The 24,985-nt window shown below is 35.8% G+C and overlaps 1 protein-coding gene across 3 annotated transcripts in view; it reads right to left on the bottom strand.

Moving 5' to 3' along the window:
* Window positions 1–327: 327 nt before the first annotated feature.
* LOC131075972 (RNA-directed DNA methylation 4) overlaps window positions 328–24,985 on the bottom strand; it is a 101,382-nt gene continuing 76,724 nt past the window's right edge. For all 3 annotated transcript variants that reach the window (XM_058012979.2, XM_058012977.2, XM_058012978.2), the window contains exons 7-10: window positions 2,158–2,279; window positions 1,834–1,909; window positions 923–996; window positions 328–804 (exon numbers count right to left, since the gene is read on the bottom strand). In XM_058012979.2, the coding sequence (XP_057868962.2) occupies window positions 638–804; window positions 923–996; window positions 1,834–1,909; window positions 2,158–2,279 (439 nt within the window). In that variant the 3' untranslated portion in view covers window positions 328–637. The remainder of the gene's footprint in view (window positions 805–922; window positions 997–1,833; window positions 1,910–2,157; window positions 2,280–24,985) is intronic.

Below are 24,985 nucleotides of genomic sequence, written 5' to 3'. Positions count from 1 at the left end.
TCTATCATTGGTGTATGAACTACAAAGCCTTTGATTCTCAAAGAAGATATCAAGATTTAGGTCTGGGTCTATGGATGACCCTAATATTGGGTGCTTACCACTTTCTAGTGTAAACATTTGAGTGGTGACACAAAAAAGGTTGAAAGTCATGAAGTCGACTCTTCAAAATTAGTTGGAAGATGCTTGGTTGATTAAGTTGGTTGTTGTAAATTTTTTTTAAAAAACCAAGGGGCTGTTGTTACACCTTTATTATTGCATTCCCCATAATCAAAGGAATACTTGCTTTGAAATTTGTCTCCGATATCAGATTCTTCTTCAAAATAGTCATTAAATTTATAAACCCTTCTTTCCAATGAGAAACTCATATGTTACATAGTCCAATTAACCATTCTTCAAACCTTCTCAAATCAACAAAAATGCAAAAAGTGAATTCACAAGATCCATTACTCTATCTCTGCATCTGAACACTTCTAGATTTTACATTTTCCTCAAGTTGAATTATGATTAAAGATTCATCATTCAAGCATTCTGACCAGCAGAAATCAAAACATTCCAGAAACGAGAATTATCATACAAAGATATAACTATATGACACTACCACTGCAAGGCACTTTATGGGTTAGGAGGGAAATCAAGATCATTTACGGAACATCCATCTCCTGTCATCTTCATCATTCACAGAAACATCATAATCTTTACCATCCTCATCATCCCATTCGTCAAGCTCAAAGGATTCCTTACTTTGAATTTCATCTTCAATTTCAGATTCCTCTTCAGGGTAGTCATTCAATGGATTGTTCTCATCTGCAACCAAAAACCATTTTTAATTGTCCTTCAAAGAATAATAGTGAAAGCAGAATAATTTTACAGTTAGCATCAAAGTTCAAAGAAGTCATATTATTTGATGTGAAATGACTCTTACCATTGGAATCATCACTGTCAACATCGGATTCTACTAGATCTTCACAGTAAAACTCATCATCCTCTACATGCACCCTACAACAAAAGAACGGTATAAATTTATGTGCTCCCATTACAAGACTTTTAATACAGATAATGAACTTCAAATGAACAACTACTCTTCCTGGAAGTCTAAGTAGAATGATTTTTTATCAAAACAGGAGGCAGCGGACAGACTAAGAAGAATTGGCAATCTCTAAGGTCAAAAGCCACAAAAGACTACTGTACAATTGATCAACTAGAAATCTCTATATTTGAATGCAACCCTCTATTGCCAATATATTTGTAAGTGCTTGTGAGGAGGCTTCAGCTGATGCATCATCATTTTGTTAAAATAGCAAGAGGAGCTCTCACCATTTTCAGAGATGTGTTTGACAGAGGACCCCATTAAAAGTCTGGAAACAGCTAATGTGAACAACTGATTCTTTGAGAATAAACTAAAGGCCCTTGGAGAATCACATAATCATTACTGATTACCCTTCATATTGATTAAGTCTACTTCAATTCTAGAATGCCAAGCTCTATATTGATGGACGCCAATCACCAATGTTGGAAATAGTGAATTCAATCAACTCCATATGGATATCAATTTCTAGAAATTCACATTTGTCCAATTTCACCCATGTTCCTCTCAATCTACTAGCTATCAATATTCTAAGGAAGCCTGCATTGCCTTTCACGTTATACAGACTGACCGACCGAGGGTAATCTAGGAAAGCTCACCATCTTCTACTTGCACCAAGACCAAAAGAACAGACCACGTTTGTGCAACTCTGTTAATAATAAGTATCAATTCTTTAAAAAGAGAAGACCAAAAGATGGAGAAATCTAAAGACTAAATGATTTATGACATATTGCATTTCCAAAACTTACAATGGATAATCAGTTGCAACATCTTCAGCTACCTTCCCATTTTTTTCCAAAGCGTAGACATCATAAACATAGTCATCTGCACATAATATAAATTATCATTTTAAGCATTCTACTTATAACTGATGAATGTGATGACTCCTGGGTCTTGCAAATATGAACTCTAGTGCCGAAATGACTAAATATTTGTTTGCTAGAACCTGTTAATGTACCTTGCCATACAAAGCATCCATTCAAAAGAACAATTAAAAATAGATTAGAGTATGAGCAGATTTATTCACAATATAGGTACACAAATGAGCCTGTTCCATCCACAGAATAACATACCTGTTTCACTAGTCTTTGAGGTACGTAACTGAGCTTCAAACTCAGATGCAGCAGAAGGTAGATATTCTCTCAACAAAGGTAGATAATTACATAACAATTGATCTTCATGTAATGTAGCTTCTCTGTAACAAAATAAAACTAAATTAAATAGTAGTCTTACTCATAAAGTGAGATTACTTCAACCCAAGATCATGAGGGGCGTACTGAACATTAGAGTAGATGATGATCACATGATGCCAAAAAGGACCGCTATAACAAAATTGACAAGCACGAATAGACAAACAAACGAATTTTGATTTGATCAATTTGTAACTTATAAAATTCAAAAATAATTGTTCAAGCTTGTGTGTCAACAATGACCATGATAATGAATTGGAAACGAAATAGACAAATTAAATCAGTGTTTGCAGATACCAAAATTAGGTCAATAAAGCTCAAAAAAGTATATTTAATTACCATAGGTCAGTACTAAAGTAAGATGACCTTAGGTAATTAAAAATAAGTGAAAGCAAACACTATCCTCTAAATAAATGTAAAATAACAAGAAGTAAACCTACAGTAGTTAAAAACAGATCCATAAGATCTGCGTCTATGTACAAATAGCCTTGTGAGAGGGAATAATATACGCTAAGATAAGGTCGTTAACAATATCAATCTCTAAATATGGAAAGGAAGAATAAAGCCTCTCTTAGTGGAATATTGGGATGGACAATTTATAAGATAATAAAGTAAAAGACCAACAAGGGAAATTCAATTGGAAAAATATGAATAGCCATCTCAACCCTAAAAAACAGCTTACAAAATAGCCAACATCACTGGCCACAATTGATGATGTTTAAAATAACAAGGAAAATTGCCCATTATTGTCCATGGACGATGATAACAATTAGACCAATTTCAAGCTTACAACGGCAATCAGAGGGCTTTAAGGAAGCTAATAAGGATTTCTAAGTTTCAAAGGGTTTGAGATTAGGACAATATGAATAAGTCTATGAGACAAGCTATAATGAGGGGAAATGCGGAAAATGCTAAGAGGAAGGTAACTAAGGCTATAACAATGACATACAACACATCTCTTGAATATCACTTCAGCCGACCCATCTCAACCCCAAATATGGGAGTTAATACAGCCACAAGTCCCAATGAAACAAAATGTTTTAAGGTCATTTTCAGTTGTATACATGTGCCCCCTCAAGGCTCGTTGCTTGTTACATAGTCTTACAAGCAATGGTACCTTGTGAAAACATACGCCAAAAATAATCAAAATGATTAAAAATGAAATTGGAAAGAAATAGACAAGAATACAATATATGTACCTTCACTCACCTAGCTGATAGAAATATTACCTTGTTTAGTAGTTGCTAACTTGCTGCTAAGTTCAACTGGGTCCATTATGTTGCAAAAGCAGCCAATATTTTGAAATATTTGGAAAAAAGAAGCCCTTGGTATACATAGTATAAAAACTGGCCAAGTACTTGCCAAATTGGTGAATACTCAAGAGTTGGCAAAACGCTGATTTTTCGGCAGGTCTTACCAAGTTTTGTTGAGTTAAAGAATATTGGCTGAGTTTTGTTGAATTTTTCCTGAGTCATTGAGTCCAAGTCAAAATTGGATCTCCCGAGTTTTCTGAGTTGCAAGTTTTCAAACTATAGTCAGTACCATAAAATTATTTTATAGTCACAGTTTTGGTTCTCATTTGGTTCATCATTTGGAGCTGTAAGTATAAAGATATCACCATTTTATGAAATATGAGGAATAATTTTTGGTAGATTATACCTCCTAAATTGGAGGATATAAATGGACAAGTGAGAGCTTATTTGTCACAAAGCGATTTGAAAACCAGAGTAACGAATTTGAGTGATATGAGAAGTAGTGGCAAGAGTAGTGGGACATCAGAAGCAGATATGTGGAGCAAAACCGGCCATGGTTGTAGATAGTTAGCTAAGCAAAGTTGTTTGTTTTGGGGTTATGATAAATCATATGATAGAAAAAAGTGCTGAAAGGTGAAATCTGTCTAGCAGAATTTTGCGAAGCTAGTTAATATGTAGATTAGGCTAACACTATAGATGGATTTTTATCTATTTTGGCCAATGATGTTTGTCATGAATCTTATGTGCATTTTAAGAAATTTGTGGTTGAACAACAACATCATGTCATGACCCCTCCTTGTGTCATGTCCCCTCTCTGATCATTATATATATAAAGCCTAATTGAAATAATTATTTGAAATTCATTAATTATTATTAATTACCAATGCATGATTATTTGGAATTTATTAAACATTATTATTAATAAGATTCCTATCAAAATAAACTACATAAACATAATAAATAGATTATAACACACATTTACATTAACAATACATATTCATTAAATATTACACAATATTAATATTCTTATTTACATGGTAATCATAATGGAATATTGACAAGGCAACAATAACTAATAAGACTAATAAAACATTAATAAACAATACAAAACAATATAGTGGCAGACAAGTTCTGATGCATGTCAGATCTATCTGCCTTCCCATCCATTAAATAAACCATACATGAAGACAGCACCTATATTAAGAAAGTCTAAGATCAAAATGGTAATCGTCATGGAAATCGCTAGTTAAAACCTTCAATTGTATGATTAATAAACCAATCCATATTCTGGTCAGAGCATTAAGACATTTAAGGATTAATAATCAAGACTTTGATTAAATTAAGCATGCAGTGACTAAGGAAAAGAACGGTTCCATAAACAGAAACAAAGGAAGACTTTAACATAAATATAATAGCAATCGTAACCCAACGATAATAATTAGTAATATAACGATAATAATTAGTAAAGATACGAATCGGTTAGAGATTAAAAGTACGATTCTCCCTTTTGCGAAGAGATGTGTCCCACAAATGAGGAGTTAGGTGAGGGCATATATAAAGATGATGCAGAAGTGATGGGGGGGATATAAAATAAAAAAGATATAAAACAAATAATACCAATAAAATCAGATCGGAACTGATATTAAATTAAAGGCAGTAACATCCCTGCTCTTGGTGGTATGCATGGGGATGTACTTATCACGTATGCTTAATATATGAAGCTGGTCGCATGACAGCCATATTTAGTATCATATATAGTGGCAGACCAGATCTGACGCATGTCAGATCTGTCTGCCTTACAACATCTAGATAGACTAATAATTACTGTTTAGACAATGGTAGTATTAATAATTTATATAATAGGTAATTGATAAATATTTGATAATATAATTTAATTTATTAATTTAATTTATTAATTTATTTATATTCAGATCAGAAAATAATAATATATATATATACATACATACATACTTGACATAATATCAATAAGATTATGTTTATATATTTATAAAAGCATAAATTATAAATATACATATTATTATGAATATAATTGATGGTTTTCAATAATAGAACTGAATATGATATAAGGGAAATATATGGAGGAGATCGGAACTACGGATGCGTAGGCAGAGGCAAGAGAAAAGGGAGAAGATAGCAGAGACGCCACAGGTATGTATATGTGTGTGGATCAAAGAAACGGGACTCGCCTGAACGAGTCCGAGTCCGAGTCATGCTCGGCGAGTCCCTAGGACTCGAACTCGGACGAGCATCCGAGTCCGGCGAGTAAACTCCCGAGCCTCAGACTCGGCCGGCGTCAAGCTAAAGTAAAGACAAAAAAAAAAATAGTTTGCAATGTTTTTTCAGTTCCGTTTTTTTTAATCAATTATCTCCTATCCGTAAAAGTGACCTTCATTTCATTCACTTGCAAAAAAAAGGAGTAAAGTGAGTTGGGAAGAAAAACAAGGGTGCATAGAAGAAAAACCAGCAAAGAGGAAGCTCAAGTTTTCTTCAATTTGTCACATTGGAGCTGCATTGTGTTTGGATTTGGTGCATCAAGAATTGGATAGGAAGAGTTTGCAGCTCATTTCAAACTTGTTGTATGAGGCAAGATTGTTTTTTTGAAGATTACTGTGTTTCTTGTATGCAAAAATTTCATTTTCTATTCATTTATTTTGAAAGTTTTACATTTTCTTTCAAAATCTTTTGTATGTTTGTATGTAGCATGTAGTATGTAGTTGTAGTGTTGTACTATGTAGGGTTTGTAAATTTCTTTTTTTTTAAAGTAGGGTTTGACAAACCCTACTTTAGTTTTTTTGAATGTATGTATTAATTTTATTTTGTATTTGTAATGTTTTATTGCAGCAAACTTCACTTTATTATTTGCCTCAACTTCAAGTTTCACAAAACTATCCTAAAATGTCTGCTTCAGCTTCTAGACCCCTTATTAGAAAGGACCCTGCTTGGAAATATCATGAGGATTTTCCAGGGCAAGGAAAGGGGCAAACAAAATGTACATTTTGCAAAACAATATTCCATGGAGGTATATATAGACTGAAATACCATATTGCTGGTGTGCGTGGACATGATGCCGAACCATGCCTAAAAGCACTCCCTGAGGCCGTACGTGAATGTTATGTAATGGTTGAGGAAATTGAAAGGAAAAAGAAACAAAAGGAGGATCGAGCGGCCATTGGGAGAGAGGCAAATTTAGGAAGAGGGACACAGTTAGGTTGTGTTGGAGGCCTTTCTTCCTTACCTTCATATCGTCTCACTCAGTTTGCTACTGCTAGTGCTTCTGCTTCTACTTCTATAAGTGGCAATGCCACCGCTACTTCTCATGCTCCTAGCACTAGTAGTTGTAGTGGGAGTGTTAGCATTGGACCTAAGATTCGTAAATCTAGGTTGGATTCCTTCTTTGTGCCTTGCACTACTCCTGGGTCCCAACCGTCGCTTGAGGGCATGGGTTGGAACAAGGAGGTCCATGATGCTGCTAAAATGGCAGTTGGCAGGTTTTGGACCTACAGCAGTATTCCATTCTTTGTAGCCAGGTGAATGTTTTACTAACTTTTATGTTTGATTGTTTTAATTTTTGTACTTAACTTATCTCATTGAGTTTCTTTGCGATAGGTCTCCTTATTGGCAAGAAATGGTTGATGCCTTTACCATATGCGGGGCAGTGTTCAAAGCCCCTAGTGAGAGTGATTTGAGGGGACCCATTTTGTCTCAAATGGTGGACGATGTGAAGAAGGATTTAGATGAACAACGCCAGATATGGAGCACTAAAAGTTGCACCATCATGACTGATGGTTGGACAGATAGGAGAAATAGAACTCTCCTTAATTTTCTTGTTTCTTCCGCAGGTGATTGATTAATTTTAGTTTCATATAGTCTTTAATTTTTATTTTTTATCTAATGGTTTATTGAATGATCATTGACCTAGCTTTATTTTTTTTATTTCAGCGGGCACCGTTTTCATCAAGTCCATTGATGCCTCCACCCATTGCAAGAATGCCACCTACCTATGTGAGCAGATAGAGGAGGTGATTGATGAGGTGGGCGAGGAGAACGTGGTACAGATGGTGACCGACAATGCAACAAATTATGTTATTGTGAGTAAACTTTTGATTACAAACTAATTTTGTTTGCAAATTAATTACTATCTTGTAGTTTGTACCTCCATTAATTACAATTTACAATGCAACAAATTATGTTGCTGCAGGTAGACTATTGATGGAGAGGCACCCATCTATAGTTTGGACTCCATGTGCTGCTCATTGCATTGACCTCATGTTGGAGGATATTGGAAAAATCCCATGGGTCAAGAGATGTGTAGAAAGGGCAAGAAATGTCTGCAAATTTGTATATAATCATTCATGGGTGCTGGCTCTTATGAGACAATACATAGAGCAGAAGGAGTTGCATTGTCCAGGAATCACAAGATTTGCCACAAACTTCCTCACATTGCAGTCCATGCTTAGGTCTAAGTCTGCCTTGAGACGTATGATTGTTGGTGAGGAGTGATCTTCCTCATCCTATGCTACCACCCCTGCAGGGAAAGATATGGCAGACTGCATTTTTAATGAGCAAGACTTTTGGGTCCCTTGTGATGAGATAGTGAAGGTAATTTTTTTATAAATTCTACAATTTAACTTCATGTTTTATAACTTTATATATGTATTCTCTTATTTGCTCATTTTTCTAAATTACACAATATTTTCAATTTTGCAGTTTGTTAAGCCCTTGGTGGTTTTGTTGCGAGTTGCGGATGGAGATAAGCCCGCAATGGGCTATATATATGAGGGCATGGATAGGGCAAAGGAGGCCATCAGATTCGTCTATGGAGGAGATGAGAGCAAGTATGGTCCCATTTGGGAGATCATTGATAGGAGATGGCATCATTAGCTTCATAGGCCCATCCATGCGGCAGCCTATTATCTGAATCCGGCATTCCGTTTTATCCAAAGAAACGGGACTCGGACTCAGCTCGGACTCGGCAAGGCCAACTCGGACTCGGACTCGGGACTCGGCGTCAGACTCGGCTCCAGACTCGACTGGACTCGGGAAAGTGAAAAACTCAAGAAATTTAGAGATTTTTAAAGATTTAAAACTTGTTTCAGGCACCCTTTATTGAATACACCTTAAAGACACAATAACATCATCAAACTCGGCTCATTTGCTTACATACACAAGTATACATCAATCACATAAGCATAAACGCAAATTGTAGCTGAAGGAAATAACAAACATAGATATATAAATATTGTCAAATGTATACAATATTACAAAACTCATGGAATAAAAAATCCATGTCATCATATGATCATCACCAAATGTTTCATACAAATACCAAAGGTAAATACAACTACAAGCCTATGGCTCAGAGGAGCCTGCACCCTTCGGCCCCGGCCCCCTGCAAAGGCATCTAAGGTAGGTCCTGGATGATTCGACAGCCATAGCCGCTCCCCGTGACACCATGCCATGCTCACCAACATCAAGAACATCTGTGTCACTATCTGCCTCTAAATCTCCTGTCTGTGCTTGTGCTCTTCGCTCCTCCTCTGCCATGGCTACAGTCTCAGCCTCTATATCTACCTAGTCGATCCAATCAATGTCAAACTCAGAGCTTAAATTTTCCCTACTTCTATCGACGCAGTTTCCCCCCATATTTTTCGACGGGGGTTTGGGGGCAGCGCCCCCAAGGTGGGGTCAAGGGGCAGCGCCCCTTGCACGCTCCTTGTCGCAATACAGGGCGGGGTCGAGGGGCAGCGCCCCGCGAGACCAAAATAACTTATTATTTAATAAAGGTGTCGGGTGTTATTTTTCTATTGGCTGACATGTTGTAACCCTAATTTTTCTCATTCTTAGGCAAAGGTTGTAGTGCGCAAAGACGATACCATTCATTTAAAAAAAACTTTTTAAAATGTATTTTTTTTGTCATTTTACTAACCCAGCCAGTAGCCGAGTTTGAGGCTTGGGACTCGCCGAGTTTGCTCGCCAAACTCGGACGAGTCCGAGTCCAAGCCCCAGAGACTCGGCGAGCATGACTCGGACTCGGACTCCGGCGAGTCCGAGCGAGTCTCGTTTCTCTGGTTTTATCCCTTCTTTCAAGGTTGATGTGGAGGTCCTTAATGGGCTATACTCAATCATGGAGAAGATGGGACCTGCTGGTACTTCTCAGATAGACCTTATTTGAGAGCTACAGTTGTTCTCAGATGCACAAGGGGAGACCTTCTCTCGTCCTGTCGCCAAAGATGTTAGGACAACTATGATGCCAGGTAAAAATAAATTGTAAGGCTTAATTTTAGTTTTATTGTATATTGTAACTTGTTAAATGAGTTCATGAGTGAGACTGATTTTATTTATTTTTCTCATTTCAAACTCAGATCATTGGTGGAGCTTTTTTGGCCCAACCACACCAAATATTCAGAAGTTGGCCATTCGCATCTTGAGCCAACCATGCAGCGCATCAGGGTGTGAGCGCAATTGGAGTATGTTTGAGCATATACACTCCAAGAGGCGCAATAGATTATCTGTGGAGAAGATGAATGATCTCGTCTTTGTTCACTACAACCTCCGCCTGAGAATGAGAAAGAATGCATTAGTTGACATCTCTCCTATCATTCTAGATGAGGTTGATCTTGAAGCAGAGTGGGCCAATGAGAATCAGACAAATCCTGGGACTCCTGCAATTGTCTTTAGTGATGATGACATTGATTGGATCGACCAGGTAGATATAGAGGCTGAGGCTGTAGCCATGGCAAAGGAGGAGCAAAGAGCACGAGCAAAGACGGGAAATACTGAGACTCGGAGTGACACAACTGTTCCTAATGTTGGTGAGCATGGCATGGTGTCACGGGGAGCGACTATGGCTGCCGAATCATCCAGGACCTACCTTAAACGCCTTCGCAGGGGGCCAAGGCGAGAGGGTGCACGGCCCTTTGAGCCATAGGATTGTAGACTTGTAGTTGTATTTACTATTTACCTTTGGTATTTGTATGAAACATTTGATGATGATCATATGATGACATGGATTTTTTATTCCATGAGTTTTGTAATATTGTATACATTTGACAATATTTATATATCTATGTTTGTTATTTTCTTCAGCTACAATTTGTGTTTATGCTTATGCTTATGTGATTGATGTATACTTGTGTATGTAATCAAATGAGCCGAGTTTGATGATGTTATTGTGTATTTAAGGTGTATTCAATAAAGGGTGTCTGAAACAAGTTTTAAATCTTTAAAAATCACTAGATTTCTTGAGTTTTTCACTTTCCCGAGTCCAGCCCAGTCTGACGCCGAGTCCAGAGTCCAAGTCCGAGTCGGCCTTGCCAAGTCCGAGTCCCATTTCTTTGGTGTGGATATGTGTGCCACACACACACATATAAATATACTTGTAGTTTTTGATAGTTATGTCATTATTATTATAATGTGTAGGTTACAAAATTATGTCATGATCATTATAATATGTATGTTACAAAATTATGTCATCATTATTACAATATTGTATGTTACAGAATTTTAGCATAATGTTGTATGTCACAAGATTATAATTTAAGTAATAAGGATAATATGAATTATAATGATATTGATAATATGAATGGTTATGAAATATTGTATATCAATAAATGGTAATAATGTGATTATATGATGGAGGCTATTGGGAGGAAATCCCTGTAGTCTAATTCAGGGATTATGATAATCCCTGGTAGGCAGTATATACTGAATATCTATATGCATATATGTTATGGCTTGGTTGACAAAGTTCATCCAAGAAGAGACGGATCTGGCCGGTCCTCTCTAGTAGACTTGGATGATGGGATGCATCATCCAAGGCAAGGAATTGATCAGCTATGATGGTCTTCCTTGGTATGGCTTGGATGTAAGAAATTACATCCAAGACAGGAATCGAATTAACCTTCGATTTCCTGGATGGCTTCGGTGTAAGAAATTACATCCAGGATAGGAATCAAATTAACCTTCGATTTCCTAGATGGCTTGGAACCAAGATGGGTTCCAAGAAGGCGAGCTTCACAGCCGCCTAAGGACATGTCCCAGTACTGCACTCATATCCATTTTATTAAATAAGAATTGAGATTAGTGTTAATTAAGTAATTTTAATTCAATTGCAAATTAGATTAGTTATATATGTATATTTGTTGTATTCTAACAATCTCTTTTGCAGGACAGTGATCTCTAACTAGTAGGGACATTACACATCACCAAACATGATCATGGCTGGTGACATGTATCATAGTTGGCAGACTCAACAAGTACTCGCCATGTTGCGAAAAACACACCACGTTGCCAAAAACTCGTCCAATTCTTTGCAAAATGAGCTTTTCCCATGTTTACTCGCCATAGAAACTCACTGCACTTTCAGCAAGTACTTGCCAAAAACTCAGTGACTTTGACAAAAGAACTTGCTAGAAACATTGAAAATGTGAAACACGAAAAAAAAAAATGCAATTTTTTTTGGAAAAAGGGTTAAAAAAGTCACAATTTTGCCATATAAAACCATGAAGCCTCCTCACACTTCTTCACATAGCACTTAGAGAGAAAATGTTCTTCATAAAAATATGATAAAATTGTGAAATGGTGTGCAACAATTAGTTGTGTTGCCCCAAAAACCCCACAAGGAGCACCTCCCCATTGGGATCTCTTATCATATAAGAAATTTATTTACAATGAGGGGATTTGGGAGTGGAGTCTAGAATCAACAACTTAGACAATTATCTTTATCACTATCATAATATCATTGACCAATGATGAAGTATCATACTATGAGTATTGAAACTTCAAATGCCATTATTATTATAAAATACAATACAATCTTCAACCTTGCACAAAAAAAGGTAGACAACAAATCAGAGGAGTTCATTGATTTGGTCAAAAGCAACAAACACATCCTTCAATGTCAAGCAAAGAGCTACGACAGAGTGCAAAGATTGGAACCTCTCCCCAAGTTTTCACTAAACTAGTACAGAGGAAGATGTCAAGTGTTGTAATATGTAATTTATAAATTATGAGTAAAAATTGATTGGGGAGTCCTTATTGCAAGAAGGCTTAAGTAGAGAGGGTCATGAAGACCATTTTTTACCATGGATAAGATCAAGGTAAGTTTTCAATTAAAAGATAAAAATTTACAAAGTTACAAGTTTTGTAATATTTTAATTTGTTGACTATTATTTTTTTCATTTATGACTGTTGATTGTAACTAGGTAGGATGCAGATTCCAATTGCCTTAAGGCAACATTGGAATCCGCCAAGGGTTGGGCCCTTCTCTCTCCTCTCACACGCCACTCTAAGGGAAACGTGTTCCCTCTAATAGGGCCGACCCTATAACACAAAGGATATATCTCACAAAAGGGATAAAAATAAATAAAAAGAATTGGCGCCAATTTAGTCCAAGCCGACCTCAAATAGGTCCCTTGCCACATACAAATAAAGAACAACTTGACCTCATTAATCATCTCATATCTTCCTTCACAAATGCGAATTAGCTCTGAAATTGAATGCGAATTTCCAGTAAAAGAAAAAGGGTGAATTTAGTCGGTTATTTATTGTGCATGAATGCGAACTACATCTGCTGCCAAGGTGTAAACATTAGGTGTGGATATCTCCATTGAAAGGTGCGAACTGCTGTCAAGAATAAGGTGTCAAAAGTGCAGACCAGGTTGTTGTTTGATGAAAACAGAAGTGCAGATCTGAGGTGCAGTCCTGATATTGATTAGCCATCTACATCAACCCTAAGTGTGGTCATATCAGACCTCTTAAAGAGATAAATGTTGTAATCAGAATATTGTGTATAATTCATAATCAGATCTGAGGATCTTTTCTTGCTGGGTTTTTCCTCCTAGGAGGTTTTCGCAGGGTAATGTTGTCTTGTCTCATTTTTATCTATTTTGTTTGCTTTCTGTCATTCACTAAGTTGAAAACTCTAACAGAAAATAATCTAATTCTAGTTACTAAATCTGTTTTCTAAGTTTACTGTTAATCTGAAAGTAAAACTAACATGGTATCAGAGCCCTAAATTATATATATTAACTTTCAGATTTCAGTAGTCTTTTATTCTAGTTGTTGTTTCATTTTCTGTCAGGACAATGACAGGACTGAAAGTTGAAGATAGGCTTGAAGGGGAACTTAACTTTGCTGCTTGGAAGGTTCGCATTTTACTTGTTCTTGAGGAAGATGATCTCCTTCAATTTGTGCAAGACAAAGAGCTGACTATGCCCACAGATCAAGAAGAACTAAAGCAATTTAAAAGGAATGCCCTTAAAGAGAGAAAGCTCATCATTGACTCAGTCAGAGATCACCTTGTCACCTCTATCTCCAAGTTCACTACAGCCAGAGAGATATTCAAACATCTAGAAGGTATTTATGAGATCAATAACCTCAGTAGAGCAATTGCATTAAGGCAACAATTACTTCACATTAAAATGGCAAAGGAAGATTCAGTTATGTCTTACTTCATGAAGATCTCTGAACTAAAGGATCAACTAGGCACAATTGGTCATGACATAGAAGACAAGGACATTGTCATGATCTCATTGAATGGTCTCCCAGACTCATGGGATTCCTTCATTCAATCCATAAGTGGGAGATCTGAATTCCCAACCTTTGATTGTCTTCGAAACGATTGCCTTCATGAGGAATCTCACCTTGCCACAAGAGGAAAACTCAAGAGTCCTCAAGTGGATGATCAGCATATGCTTGCAACCCAATGCAAGAAAGGTGGTAATTGGAAGAAGAATAATCCTAAGAGGAATAGAGAATTCAGACCACCCAGTTCTCAGAATTCTTGGAAGAAGCCAAGAGATCTCTCTCGTGTTTGATGTTTTAGATGTGACAAATTTGGTCACTATGCTAAAGAATGTCAGAATGAACCGTCGCAAAGGGAAGCCAACCTAAATGAGGTCTCAAAACAAAATGAAGACTTCTTATTCATTGTTGCCTTGTCAAGCAGCATACCCACAGATAGTAACACATGGTTGATTGACAGTGGTGCTTCCAGACACATCACAGGCTATCGTTAGCATCTTTCAGACTTAGTAGAAAAGGATATCAGTCTACATGTGGTAATTGGTGATGATGCTCGATATTCGGTAAGAGGTTTTGGCACTACCTCATTAAATTTAAATTTTGGTATTTCAATTCACCTTAGTGATATCTTATTTGTTTCTGGAATTTAAAAAACTTAATTTCTATTTCCGCTCTAGAAGATAAAGGTTATCAAGTAGCATTTTCTAAGGGTAAAATACTTGCTTGGCCTAAGAAATCTAGTTTTAAATCTGCTCGAGTTATTGGAAATAGATATGATAGTTTGTATAAGCTCTCCACTAACCCTGTTCAAGCCCTCATTAATGAGGCCCTTGAATCCTGTGAGCTATGGCATCGAAGGCTTGGACACTTGAACTTTCAAGCTCTTTCTTGCCTCTGAAGAATAGTTAAAGGTATGCCTAAACTCAGTTAATTTCATGATGATACTTGTAAAGGTTGTGCTATGGATAAAAATGTTAAAAGTTCTTTTCATAGAAGTGAAAGTAGAGCTAGAGAAAAATTAGAACTTGTTCATTCTGATTTATGTGGACCTATGTTTGTAGCTTCTCCTAGTGGATGTCTCTACTATGTAATCTTCATAGATGATTTCTGTAGGAAAACTTGGATTTATTTCTTAAAGACTAAAGAATCTGATGAAGTCTTAAGTAGATTTAAAGAATTTAAGGCATTGGCTGAAAACATTTTTGGTAAAAGAATTAAATGTTTAAGGTCTGACAATGGAAGTGAGTATATCTCTGACAGCTTTTATGACTTTTGTGTTGAGTCAGGAATTCAGAGGGAGTTCTATGTTCCCTACAATCCTCAGCAAAATGGAATTGTTGAAAGAAAGAATAGGACTATTGTTGAGGCTGCAAAGGTTGTGATCCATGATCAAGACTTGCATACTTTTCTTTGGGCTGAGGCTTCTAAAACAGCAGTATATAATCAGAATAGATGTCCCCATCGTGTTCTAAAGAATATGACTCCTGAAGAAGCCTTCACAGGATCCAAACCTACCATCAGCCACTTGAGAATTTTTGGAAGTCCTGTATATGTTCATGTGCCTAAAGAAAAGCGAACCAAGTTGGAGCCTTCCGGAAAGAAGGGGATGCTAGTTGGATACAGTGAATCCTCCAAAGCCTTCAGGATCTACATTCCAAGTCAAAGGTATGTTGAGGTAAGTAGGGATGTTACGTTTGAAGAAGATATTGCTTTTAAGAAATCAAAAGGTTCACTAGTTGTTGATGAGGTTAATAATAATCAAGATATGAATAATGATACTAATCTTGAGATTCAGAGGGAGTTTGTTGAGCCTCCACCTCAAGAAGAGCATAATGATTCACTTGAGCCTATGGATCCTACGGATATACCTGGTGACATTGTTGTTAGCAAAAAGAGGCCACTTTGGGTGAGAAACACCATTCAAGAAGCTGAAAGATTTGCAGCTCCCAGTGGCACCTTCAGAGAAAGTAAGAGACCCCAAGTATTCTCCAACTACATTGCATTAATGAGCAATCTCATTGAGTCTGAGCCATGCAATGTTGAAGAAGCTCTCAATCAGCATGCCTGGAAGTTAGCCATGGATGAAGAATATGAGTCAATCATCAAGAATGATGTTTGGGACATTGTGCCTAGACCTAAAGGTAAGTCTGTTGTTTCTTCAAAATGGTTATCCAAAATTAAACATAATGCTGATGGTAGTATTGAGAAATATAAAGCTGGATTTGTAGCTCGTGGTTTTTCCCAAAAGGAAGGTATAGATTATGAAGAAACATTTGCTCATGTTGCTAGATATATCTCTATTAGAACTATAATAGCTATTGCTGCAGCTAGAGGTTGGAAGCTACATCAAATGGATGTTAAGACTGCTTTAATGGTGTCATTGAGGAAGAAGTCTATATTGAACAACCTGAGGGTTATGAGATTCATGAAAGAGATACTCATGTGTGCAGATTGAAAAAAGCTCTATATGGCCTCAAACAGGCCCCTCGTGCCCAGTATGAAAGAATTGATAAATACTTGTTAAGTTTAGGATTTTGTAAGAATGATGTTGATTCTAACATTTACTTCAAAATATCCAATGATGAAATGCTAATTTTGGTTTTATATTATGATTTATTTCTTACTGGTAAAGATGAGCTTATCATTAGATGTAAGAAAGAATTAGCTTCAGAATTTGAAATGAAAGATTTAGGTCTAATGCATTATTTTCTAGGACTAGAAGTATGGCAAAGATCTAACGAAATTTTCTTTAAGTCAAGGAAAGTATTCTATTGGTATTTTGAAAAGATTTAGAATGATGGATTGTAAACCCATGTCTGCTCCTATGGAATCTAACTTAAAGAAGTTGAGTGTTTCTGCAGCTAACTCCGATTTTGCAGATCCATCTGAGTACAGACAATTGATTGGATCCCTGATGTATCTAGTTAACACTAGACTAGATATATGCTATGCAGTGAATGCTCTCTGCCAGTTCATGAGCATGCCTAAACATGTTCATTTGCATGCCTAAACATGTTCATCTTGTTGCAGCCAAGCACATCCTAAGATACTTGCGAGGCACATTTGGTTATGGGCTGAAGTCAAGAATAAGGTGTCAAAAGTGCAAACCAAGTTTTTGTTTGATGAAAACAAAAGTGCAAATCTGAGGTGCAAACCTGATACTAATTGCCATCTACATCAGCCCTAAGTGTGGTCATATCAGACCTCTTAAAGAGATAAGTGTTGTAATCAGAATATTGTGTATAATTCATAATCAGATCTGAGGATCTTTTCTTGCTGGGTTTTTCCTCCTAGGAGGTTTTCCCAGGGTAATGTTGTCTTGTCTTATTTTTATCTATTTTGTTTGCTTTCTGTCATTCACTAAGTTGAAAACTCTAACAGAAAATAATCTAATTCTAGTTACTAAATCTGTTTTTTGAGTTTACTATTAATCTGAAAGTAAAACTAACAATGACTACTAATTTTCTAATTTCCTTTTCATTAACTCGCTTGTTTTAGGTGTCAAAACCATTGATTAGGGTTTGCGGTTGGTGGATGGGGACAAAAACCTCATTGGGTATCTATCTAAAGCCAAGGATAGGACCAAGGAAGCAATTCAATATTTGTATGGTTCAAAATTGTATATGAACCTATATGGTGCATTATTGATCGTAGGTGGAACCGACAACATATTCATGTTACTGCCTACTATTTGAACCCCAAGTTTTTCTTCTCCCCTTCATTTAGAGCAGATGCAGAGGTTATGCTTGGCCTCAACACATGTATTGAGAGGTTGATCCTTGATGACAACCTTTGAGATCTTGTACACAATGAGTTAGTTATATGAGAGCAAAGGGGGCATTATTTTATTCGTCTTTATGCATTCTTAGGAGAGACACATTAGAACCAAGTAAAAAAACATCATATTTAATTTTAGTTAAAAATTTATTTAACTTTTAAATTTTCTAAAACTCTTAATGTCATTAAAAGTTATAAATGTAATTCTTGCAAATATGTGGTGGGAAGATTTTGGTGCCACAACACCTGATCATCAAAAGATTGTCATCAGCATTCTAACCCAGCCTTCTAGAGCTACTAGTTGTGAGCACAATTGGAGTGTTTTTGACACCATTCACACGAAAAAGTGCAACAAATTGACTCAAAGGCGCTTGAATAGCCTTGTGTCTATGTAGTACAACCTTCAACTCCATAAAAAGAAGGTATAGATTTAGGATACACGTCATGTGCTTTACCGCGATGACATTGATCCATGTTCAGATTGAGTTGTTGAGCCTAAGGGTGTGAATCCACTATTTACTACTAATAAGATTGTTGATTTGAAATGAGTTGAAGCCAAATGACAAGCAAATAATGTAATTCTTGCAAATATGTGGTGGGAAGATTTTGGTGCCACAACACCTAATCATCAAAAGATTGTCATCAGCATTCTAACCCAGCCTTGTAGTGCTACTAGTTGTGAGCACAATTGGAGTGTTTTTTACGCCATTCACACAAAAAAGTGCAACAAATTGACTCAAAGGTGCTTGAATAGCCTTGTGTCTATGTAGTACAACCTTCAACTCCATAAAAAGAAGGTATAGATTTAGGATACACGTCATGTGCTTTACCTCGATGACATTGATCCATGTTCGGATTGAGTTGTTGAGCCTAAGGGTGTGAATCCACTATTTCCTACAAAAAAGATTGTTGATTTGAAATGAGTTGAAGCCAAATGACAAGCAAATGTGGCAGCATATGAAGCTTCAAAAGGTGGGTTTACCAAGTCATAGGGGTGGACTCACTGCATACATAACATGGTCCTATGTCTGGGGCTCTTGTTGAGGCTACCATAGCTATACATCCACTTCGACAACCCCCACACAGTGGCAAAAAACTTTATTAAGCTTTAGTCATGGAAAAAATTCCTTATTTATAGTTTTTGTTGATACTCAAAATAGAAATTTATATGTATTGGAACTTTGAACTTATTTTTTGGTATATTAAGTGTATTGAACTTTAATTTTCATCTACCCATGCAGGAAATCAATAATATGGTTTATAAATTCAATAACAAGCATGCTTTTAAAGCTTATTAGTTATTTTTTAAAATAGATGTATTTTTAGCTTATTAGTTATTTTTAAAAATTGATGTATTTTTTTAAGTTCAATATATTTTCCTTGCTATTGCTGAGTTTTTCCCCAAGTTTTTACTAAGTCCTAAATTTAAAAAACAAATTGGGTTTGCCAAGAAATTGTTGAGTCCAAGTTTTTAAACTATGGTCCTAAGCATAGTTGAAAAACTTGGACTCGAAATAACTTGGCTGGCCCAAAAATTTAAAAAACTTGGGACTGAGAAAAAAATCAGCAATAACTCGGCAAATTTATTGATCATTTGAAAAAATATAATTTCTTAAAATATTATTAAAATACACACATACACTAACGATTTTCACATGATTAGATAATTTATCAATGTTCAATAAATAAGGTAAATGGTATCAATGTGTTTAGATAAATTAAATGATTTTTAGAATATTTAAAAACACATATAAATTGATGATTTTTACATTTGAAAATATTTAAAAATCATATAATTTATTGAACATTTGAAAATAAATAATTTCTTAAAATATTTGTAAAGAAATCTAAAAGATGTCAATGAAAATTATAAATCATAAATTTCATCAAAAAATCATCTAAACACACATTAAAAAAACCCATCTAAACCTTTAAAAATATTTATAAAAAAAATAATGATAATAAAATTTAATAATGTTGAAAGACTCCTAAAATAAAGGTTTATCATTTAAGAAAGGATTTTTTTCAATTACTCATAAAATATATTATATATAGAAAATAAAAATAAATGTAGGGTTATTTTAATAAATTTATAAAATATTATGCTGATCAAAATGATTTATAAATCTCACTCGTTTTATATTAGAAAATTGTACCTTCGGCTCTGGCAGATGTAAGTAATGATTTATGAATGCTTATTATCGAGCAGCTATAAGTATGATTAAGATGAAACCCTCAAAAAAATATTATCAAGCAGGTGTCTAAGTCATGCACCCTTTGTCTATCATCGCATGCCCTTTGTCTGTTGTTTTGCATAGAGAATTACAATGAAACCCTCGAAAAACATTTTGTTTGCACTTTATAACTTATGTTGGATGAGTTTTTGCTGTGATTCAGGGAAACAACCTATGATTTATAGCGATTTTGTGCCCTCAAGTTGTGGTGAGTCAATGATAAAATTATGGGCGAATTTATGTGCAATTTATGCACCCAACATTTTGTCTCACAAAGGTCTTCAACCATGGTCCTAGTCACTCCTAAGTAATGCTCCTAAGGCTATAAAAGCATGTGTAAACTTGTTTGAGATATAAGCACATGTTTCCACATAGAGCTAGCAATATTGAGCTAAGAGATAAAAGCTCCTTTGTACCATAGTTCATGACTCCATGTTGTGATAGAGAGATCAAACATCAACAAGGAGAACACCGAATTTCATGTGGAAAACCCTTTCACGTAAAAAACCACGACAAATCAATAGCTTTCATTCACAAAAAATGGGCACCAACCCAGATTACATAAGTGAGCACCAACTTCGTTCAACTGAAGCACCAACTTCAGTTTTCACACAAACTCAAATGCACTGAAACTTATTAACACTTTTCAAAATACATTGAGCACTTCAATCACCATACAAAAATTACACACATCCCGCTGAAATGGTTCTTGACTTCTTATCAGCAGCAAGTTGAAAAGACAACCAAAATATATCCAACACAAAAAATGAAGACAGTGATTAACAGCAAAAAAATAATCTTGAAAAGTTTAACAATTACTTCAAAATTCAAAATGAGACCCTTTTTATAACTGCCGTTACACGGTCGTCGTTAGGAATAAGCCACCCCACTCACAGTCAAACAAAGAATTTGTTGTCGCTCAAAAAGAATAAATAAATTAATGTGCTGCCAAGAATTAAAGTCTGAAACTATCAGAGTATACAGACACCTGCAGTCGTCATACACTAAGAATAATTCCATATCGCCTCACTAAATTGCCACGTCCAATAGATGATATTTATTTCAAAAAACAGTAGCACAAATAAAAAATAATTGCCACTAATTAAGAAAATCGCTGACTAGCTTTGACATCAATGAGAAAATATTCAACAGTATCCTTTACTCAAAATTGTCTTCTCTACTCATGTGATTGAGGCATTCTTGTGTCTATGATCAAGGCAGCTTCTATTTGATTAGTCTATTGTGTCTTTAAAGTTTATTTATTAAAGGGTGCAATAATTAAAGTTTTAAATCCTTAAAAATCTCTAATTTCATGGTTTTTTACTTGGCCAAGTCTAAACGTCAAGTCCATGTCCAGGTCAAAAATTAGATTGCCAAGTCTGAGCCAAGTCCAAGCCTTGTAACTATGTTCTCATCATAAAAGGCATTATTTAAGTTTGAGGTTGATTCAATGACATTGTTTGATTGCTTTTGAGGGTTTGATAGGTTGGCTAGAATGGGAGACATAATTGGTTTAGCATGGTTAGAAAATGATTGTTTTAAGATTTCTAAGTGGGCATCAGCTTGGTGGATAGCTATATGCTTACTTTGAGTTTCGTTAGCTTATTTAGCCTCGAGAAACTCTTATGTAACTTTTGCACATAATGTCATCATTGTCAAAGTCATTGCCTAACATGAAGAAGGTGTCTAGTTTGCAAATGACACAATAAGTCTCATAAGAATTCCTTTAGTTGGAATGCCACCAACAAAATTTATTGGGATTATGCCATTGGGAGAGTAGTCTAGAGGTGACCATTTCAAATTATTGTGTAATGTCCCCTTTATAATTTGCCCTAGAATCACAATTGCAACAAATTAGGGTTAGGGTTACATCTTACCAAGTAAAATATCTCTTTAAATAATGTGATTATGAATTTGAATCCTACAATCAAAACATAAGAAACATATGTAATATACGTATATTTAATTACTAGGGTTAGACAAGAACACAACATTCATATGATATCTATAATATTATACAAACATATTAGGTTTTGGAGGAAGAGACATGATAGGTCTGCATGAAGCCATCTCTACACTAAGCCCAAGAGAGAAGTGAATGTCAGACAGTCAGAGCCCTCTCGGCCTCTATGGGCAGTCAATATGGACATCCACCGAGGTGGCCTAGTTAGTTGGTTGCTTGTACCTGCTTTCCCTATCAATGTCTCATCTCCCTAAAGACAAGTGCCATCTTGCAGATTTGGGCGAAGGTCATAAATAGGTTCCTTGGCTCTTCTACATTGGTGACCTTTGGTCCTAGGAGCCATTATGGTCAACTTTAGGACGGCCTACTTACTTAGCCCGCTTAAAACCCTTTTGCTTACACCCTCCCTACAAGACAGATTTAAAACAATTAGGCAAATCTTATATTCTATCATGTAATCATACACTTAAGCATTATCTATTATGCACAAGCATCACATGTATATATATGTTTGGCAGAAATATCATGTACACCACCGAATATAGGCTTTGGTAATAATAATCTGTGATAACTAGAAATCTGTTGTGATGAACTGGAATAGTCTCCTTCATCATTGCTGCTCTCTATCTTATGCAAAATGATTCATCTTGCTGATCCTCTTCCATTTATTACTTAATCTTTTTATACCTTCATATCTCATTGAGGAGACACATCTCTTTGGAAAGAGATATCCATTCAAGCGGGTCATGTCTCCTCATTGCTATCTTACTATTCAAATCAGATCTGCACTTCTAATTATTCATTACAATCTTATTATCTATTCCCCAAGTCGAGCTCCCTTGGATGTATTCCTCAAATGAAATCTTCTCCCCTTTATATCTTCCCATGTGAGGGAGACTCACACCTCTTCATCATATCTGCCCTTTGCAAGGGTCACAACCTTTAATAATTATCACCCTTTGAAAGAGTTACAACCCTTCATCATTTCGGCCCATTCCTGTTTACTTCCATTAATCCCTCCTTGTTTCACGTGCTCCCTTCTTTCTTCTTCCTCCCCCCATCCCCCTTTCAAAGGAGGTTCTCTTCTCCCTTTTATATCTCATGTTTGAGGGAGTCGCGACTTTTAATTTCATGCCTTCACAAAATTCATTAAACTTAATTATATTTTAATTATTCCTTTATATTTTTATTTTAATCTTATTTTTATTCTTTTGTATTTTAATTTTATTATTATTATTTATTATTTAATCCTATTCAAAGAGGGGACATTACAGTCTGCCCCACCCAAGATTGCTTGTCATCAAGCAATGTCAATTTTAATTTTCTCAAACTGAGTCATCTACCAACATGAGGATCCCCCAAATCAACCTTTGGGAATTTGTAACCTTTCTTGTGATGTAATTAGCTTCTTCTATACACTCTAAGATAATTTAGGAATTGGAGGTTCCACACCAGGTGATGTTTCTTTCATTATCTTGGTTATGTCAAGATAGACATGCTTGAAATAAATCAGGACTAAACCAAACACAGAGCATACACATGAAAACACAAAGCATACACATGGATATATGCAAACATGGAGCATACACACGAATACATGTATTGTTAGATTTAGTTTAATTGACTAGAATGATTCCTTGATTCATCATTACCCTACGAGATGGCAAGAACATGCTCTGATACTATTTGTAATGTCCCCTTTCTAATTTGCCCTACAATCCCAATTGTAACAAATTAGGGTTAGGGTTACATCTTACCAAGTAAAATATCTCTTTAAATAATGTGAATCTGAATTTGAATCCTACAATCATAACAAAAGAAACATATGCAATATATCTATATTTAATTACTAGGGCTAGAAAAGAACACAACATTCATATAATATCTATAGTATTATACAAACACATTAGGTTTTGAAGACAGAGACATGATAGGTCTGCCCAAAACCATTTCTATACTAAGCCCAAGAGCGGATTGAATGTCAGAGCCCTCATGGCCCCGGTGGTTAGTCAATATGGACATCCACCGAGGTGGCCTACTTAGTTTGTTGCTTGTACCTTCTTTCCCCATCAATGTCTCATCAGCCTAAAGACAAGTGCCATCTTGCGGAGTTGGGCAGAAGTCATAAGTGGGTTCCTTGGCTCTTCTACGTAAGTGCCCTCTGGTCCTAAGAACCATTATGGTCAACTCTAGGGCGGCCTACTTACTTAGCCCTCTTAAACCCCTTTTGCTTACACCCAAGGTCCTCCCTACAAGATGGATTTTAGACAATCATGCATATCTTATATTCTATCATATAATCATACACTTAAGCATGATCTATTATGCATAAGCATCAAGTACATATATAAGACAATGTTTGGCAGAAATATCATGTATACCACTAAATATAAGCTTTGGTAATAATAATCTATGATAACTAGAAATCGGCTGTGATGAACTGGAATTGTCTCTTTCGTCATTGCTGCTCTCTCTCTTATGGGAAATGATTCATCTTGCTGATCCTCTTTCATTGATTGCTTACTCTTTTTATACCCTCATATATCATTGAGGAGACACATCTCTTTGGAAAGAGATATCCATTCAAACGGGTCATATCTCCTCATTGCTATCTTATTATTCCAATTAGATCTGCACTTCTGATTATTCATTACAATGCTTATTTTCTATTCCCCAAGTTGATCTCCCTTGGATATATTCCTCAAATGTAATCTTCTCCCCTTTATATCTTCCCATGTGAGGGACAATCACACCTCTTCATCATATCTGCCCTTTGGAAGGGTCACAACCTTTAATAATTATCATGCTTTGAAAGAGATACAATTGTTCATCATTTCTGCCCATTCTTTTCTACTTCGATTAATCCCTCATTGTTTCACATGCTCCCTTCTTTCTTCTTCCTCCCCTCATCCCACTTTCAAATGAGATGGAGTCACAAC

Source organism: Cryptomeria japonica, chromosome 9, assembly GCF_030272615.1.
Source record: "Cryptomeria japonica chromosome 9, Sugi_1.0, whole genome shotgun sequence".
Lineage (NCBI taxonomy): Eukaryota > Viridiplantae > Streptophyta > Pinopsida > Cupressales > Cupressaceae > Cryptomeria > Cryptomeria japonica.
Note: the sequence above shows the minus strand (reverse complement) of the source record. Positions and strands in the feature narration are given on the sequence as shown.